At 45.5% G+C, this 6,000-nt stretch overlaps 1 protein-coding gene across 2 annotated transcripts in view; it reads right to left on the bottom strand.

Moving 5' to 3' along the window:
* The window catches only part of nyap2a (neuronal tyrosine-phosphorylated phosphoinositide-3-kinase adaptor 2a), a 172,809-nt gene that overhangs the window by 66,590 nt on the left and 100,219 nt on the right, over nt 1-6,000 (bottom strand). For both annotated transcript variants that reach the window (XM_048604741.1, XM_048604742.1), the window contains exon 4: nt 3,420-4,572. In XM_048604741.1, coding sequence (XP_048460698.1) covers nt 3,420-4,572 — 1,153 coding nt within the window. The remainder of the gene's footprint in view (nt 1-3,419; nt 4,573-6,000) is intronic.

Here is a 6,000-nt window from a genome sequence, read left to right as displayed (position 1 = left end):
TCACTCACACTCACACTCACTCACACTCACTCACACACACTCACTCTCACTCACACTCACTCACTTACACACACACTCACTCTCACTCACACTCAAACACACTCACACTCACTCTCACACACACTCACACACTCTCACTCAATCTCACACACTCACTCACACTCACACTCACTCACACTCATTCACACTCACACTCACAGTCACACTCACACTCAATCATACAGTCACACTCACTCACATTCACAGTCACACTCACTCAATCACACACTCACACTCACACACACACTCACACACACTCACACTCACTCACACTCACTAACATACTCACTCACACTCACACCATTCACACTCACAAACACTCACACTCACACCCACTCACACTCACACTCACTCACACAATCACACTCACACAATCACACACACTCGCACTCACTCACACAGATGCTCACCCTCTACACATACACACACATACTCACACACATACGCTGACACACACACCCACACTCTGACACACACCCTCCCGCACACATTCACACTCACACTGACACTCCCACACACTAACACTCACTCATACACACTCACACAGATGCAAACTCACACACACTCAAACTCACACACACATTGATAGAACATAGAACATAGAACAGTACAGCACAGTACAGGCCCTTCGGCCCACGATGTAGTGGCGAACTTTTACCCTAATCCTAAGGTCTATCTAACCTCCACCCCTACCTTATACTATCATCCATATACCTATCTAATAGCCGCTTAAATGCCCCTAATGAGGCCGAATCCACTACCCTCTCCGGCAATGCATTCCACGCCCCGACCACTCTCTGAGTAAAGAACCTACCTCTGACGTCTCCCCTGTATCTACCTCCACTCACTTTAAAACTGTGCCCCCTTGTAATAGCTACCTCCACCCGAGGAAAAAGTCTCTGGCTGTCTACTCTATCTATACCTCTGATCATTTTGTACATCTCGATCAAGTCACCTCTCATCCTTCATCGTTCTAAAGAGAAAAGCCCTAGACTCCCACACACTCACACTCACTCACTCTCATACTCACTCACATAGACTCACAACAGGCGCAAACTCATACATACTCAAACTCACACACACTCTCACACTCACACACTCTCGTACTCACATAATCTCCCATTCACACACTTTCACATTCTCACACTCTCATTCTCTCACACTGACACTCACTCACACAGGTGCAAACTCATACATATTCAAACTCACACACACTCAGACACTCTCACACTCACACCCTCGTACTCACACAATCTCCCACTCACACACTTTCACATTCTCACACTCTCACACTCACACACTCTCACTCACATATGCTCACACACAATCACACTCATTCACACAAATGCTCACCCTCACACACATCCACACACTCACTCTCACACATACCCACACGCACACAGACACTCACAAATTGACTCTCTCTCACACACGCAAACAGACACACACACAATCACACACACTCACACACACTCACTCACACACACTCACACACACACAATCACTCACACACTCACTCACACACACTCGCACACCTTCACTCTCACAGACTCAAACTCACACTCACAAACACACATACTCACACACTCATACACACTCACACAGTCACAAACACTCTCACAAGCACTCACACAGACTCAAACTCACACACACTCAAACTCATAAACACTCTCACACTTATACACTCATACACTCTCACACTCAATCAATCTCACACTCACTCAAACACACTCTCACACTCACACACTCTCACATTCTAACACTCTCAATCTCTCACTCTCACACTCTCTGACACACACACTCTCGCGCTTACACAAACACACTTTCACATTGTCACACTGTCACTCTGTCACACTCACACTCACTCAGATACACTCACTCACACAGATGCTTACCCTCTACACACACACTCTCACACACACCCTCACACACACAACCACAATCTCACACACACCATCACGCACATATTCACACTCACACTCCCACACACGTACAATCATACACTCACAAGACGCAAACTCACACACACTTTCACACTCACACTCACACACACTCACACACTTATACTCACACACAATCACTCAAGCTCACACACTCACACACACTCATGCAGACTCAACTCACACACATACATACTCATACATACATTCACACACTCACACACTCACACAAACTTGCACATACTCACAAACACACACATTCACACACTCACACAGACTCACACTCACTCAAATGCACACACACTCACCCTCATGTGTGCACATACACACACAAACACTCACACACATACTCACCCACACACACACACTCACAGTCGCACTCACTCTCACACACTCACACTCACTCACAGTCAGACTCACACTTACACTCACACCCACACTGACACATTCACTCACACACTCACATGCACCTACACCCACACACACTCACACACACTCACAAACCCACTCAAACACACACACACACACACACACACACACATGCTCACTGTCACATTCTCACACTCACACACTCACGCACTGGCACTCACACTCACACTGACATATACTCACACACTCACCCTCACCACACACTCACCTACACGTGCGCACACACACAAACACTCACACACCCACATGCACACACTCACGCATGCACACACTGACCCTCAAGCATACACTCACACATGGACACACACACACTTTCACACACAAGAGATACACACACAGACACACACACAATCACACACACTCACACATACTCACTCACATGCACTCACAAACCCACTTTCTCATTCAAAAATACAAACACACACTCGCACAGACACTCACAAACTCACTCTATCACACACACACACACACAGAGTCACACATCAGGCTAAACTGAAAATTAAGGTAACACCCCTCAATCTTCTAGATAGAGTCATACAGCACAGAAACAGACCCTTCAGTCCAAACAGTCCCTGCCGAACATAATCCCAAACTAAACTAATCCCACCTGCCTCCTCCTGGCCCATATCCCTCCAAACCTTTCACTTGTGAGGCCACTTCTCGAGAACTGTGTCCAGTTTTCGTCACCCTGTTATAGCAAGAATATTATTAAACTGGAGAGGGTTCAGAAAAGATTCATCAGGATGTTGCCAGGAATGGAGGGCCTGAGCCACAAGGATAAGCCAGGATCACCACCATTCCCACCCACCCCCCACCACACCCCCACACTGGATCATAAGAGGCTGAGGGGCAATCACACAGAGGCTCATAAAACCATGAGGGACATAGACAATGTGAATGACAGGCATTTCTGCCCCTTCTCCCCACATCCCCAAAAGCTTACATCTTTGGAACTGAGCATTATTGAGCGAGCTGTTTTTCCATGAATTATAAGACTGAGTGATCACTTACTTTCCATGGGTTCCTTGGATTTCCTCCCACTTGCGGATTTCCTCAGCAGACTCCTTCCTGAGGTAAAGAGACAACTGAGCTCTTCCAGGGGGCTGGTTGGTGTTCTGGAACGTGCCCCAGTGTGCACAGCTCCATGAGATGTCGAAGAGTTTCCTGTTTTGCCTCCTTCCTGTATGGGGGCTTTCGATGTAGACTGAGGCACTGCGGAGGAACACCTTGGTGTTGGATGGATGGACTCGTAGGGTGGGGGTCTTTTTAGGCCCAAAGGAGTCATGGAGCGACCCATGGTGACTGGAGATGGGGATATCGAGTGGCTAAAGTGACTTTGAAGACTATGAGGTGACGGTGTCCTGTAAAGAGTTGAAGGGAGTGGTGGAGAGGAGGGCCTTCCAGTGGTACATATTCCATGAGAAGGGGGCAGGTCTTTCTCAACTTTCTGGTACCCAACCGCCTGAGCTGGCAGTGCTGATGGGGAAGCACTGGCCTGTTTGATGTAGGAGATACTTGTTTCCAGTACTGGCAGCTTAGTAACTTCCAATGGTGTTAGAGGGGACTCGTCTGAGGTTGGGGAGCATTGTGTGGGAGCAGGGGGAAACACAAGGAGTGGGGGACGATGAGGAAGCAGGTTTGGAAATGGAGGTGGAATCTCACAAAAGAAGCCCTTTGGGGTGGATGGCACTGAAGACTTTGTAATTTCCAGATCAGGCACAGTAGGAGTGGCACACTGAGAATGAGGATCTGCATTGGCTGCGCTGATCCATTTGAGATCCTGGGCCACCTCATCAAACATCGGATATTTCATTTCTTCATAAACAGCTTCGCTTTGATCATCATCATCCCTTTTAACATCCCGTAATATATTCCCAACCATTTCAATGTAGACAGGCTCCTCTTCATCAGTGCCCTGGGAGGAACTGACCGTTTGTCCTAGAGAATTTTCCTTGCTTCCCACAGCCATTGCCTTCCTGCTGCCTTGTTTAGTGCCGTAGGTTTCATCAAAGGAAGTGCTGAGCTGTGTGTTCGGGTCACGTCTCGGTTTCGGAGGTGGGATCCTTTTGCCGTATTCATCGCTGTGTGGTCTGGGTTTTGTTGAAGCTAGGCAAAGTGAAACAAGTGTGTTATTGTGCAAATCATTTTTTCCAGAACTTTCTACCTGTAAATTGCTTATTTAATGGGAATATTTAATTTGTTTTTACGGTTATAATGGAAATATTGAGTCATGCATTAACTTTACATACGTAGGGAATACACTAACAATATCATTTATGATATTTGTTTGGGGGCATGTGAGTGTAAATTAAATCATGTTTTGACACACATAGCAACACAAAACTAAGGCACAGCATGAAACAAGTTCAATTAATGTCCTCATGCTTCAGAAATGCCACAAAGCTGCTCATTAAAATTAACTTACTTTTCAATTGAAACACCTACAATAAATACAATGATAACTCTACAATGGTGAGCAGTGTGAACAAGCAATTCTATTTAGTCAGTTTCCATTTGTGATCTTGTACTGGGGTGTACGTGCTCTTGAATGTGTGACTATGGAGAGATGCCGAATAGATGTGAGGTATTTCACTAATGCAAGGCAGACACTACTCATGTGAACTTGTAGCGGATGAAGTCAGGAAATAATCTGCTGCTCCTTCTCTAGGCCATTAATTATACATAAGGAGTGAAGGTGAACTCCAGTCTGATTTGTAACCCAAGAAAATGCACTCCATCGGAATTATGTAGCCAGAGGAATCACTGAAACTCTGTGCCGTGGCGTTAGGCTGTGTTTTGTACAGAATAAGTTCTGCTCCCTGGGATTCATTCTGTATGCCATTACCCAGAGTGGTGTACAGTGTAGCACATCGGGATTGAGCCATCACAGTGGGAATTCATTCCATCATGATCTCTGAGGAAATAGAAACTCCCATCTCTGTTCATGTTATATATTTTATTGTAATATTATTATTTAATTTTTAAATGACAAGAGCAGCCAGGGACAGGCAATAAATGCTGCCCAGTCAATGGTGCCCATGCCCAACAGGTGAATAAAAGAAACTTCTGAAATTGTGTTGATAAGCTATTTCATATCAGAGGGTAATCTTAGAAACAGCAGAGGGACAGTTGGTCCCTGACTTCAAATTGTAAATTCCTTAGAAAGGAACAGCGTTCGCTCTAGGACTTGCTTTTCCATCATTTTCCTCAATTGAATTTACTGTTGTGTCAGAGTTACCCTGATGTGATTATGGAGCTGAATATTGACAGCAGACTTAGCTGACCCATTTGATATTAACTGCAATGACTGTAGTCACCTGGTTTATTCCACCTAGATGGCACTAAAGGGCTAAGTACAGGCAGCATGGAGCATCGTCATCATGCTGAACATACATTAAAGCTGAAAACGCTTGAAATACTCAGTTGGGTCTGTTGACTGAGAAGCAAAGTTTATGTTTCAGGTCGATGACTTTTCATCAGGATTGGTGAAGATTAGAAATCAGGAGGGTTCTTCATGTTTTTAATTTCTTTTTGTTCAAACAGGGAAGGATGGAATTCAAATACTTCTCTCCCGTTTGCTCTGCCCACAACC

This window comes from Rhincodon typus, chromosome 13 (genome assembly GCF_021869965.1).
Source record: "Rhincodon typus isolate 14 chromosome 13, sRhiTyp1.1, whole genome shotgun sequence".
Lineage (NCBI taxonomy): Eukaryota > Metazoa > Chordata > Chondrichthyes > Orectolobiformes > Rhincodontidae > Rhincodon > Rhincodon typus.
Note: the sequence above shows the minus strand (reverse complement) of the source record. Positions and strands in the feature narration are given on the sequence as shown.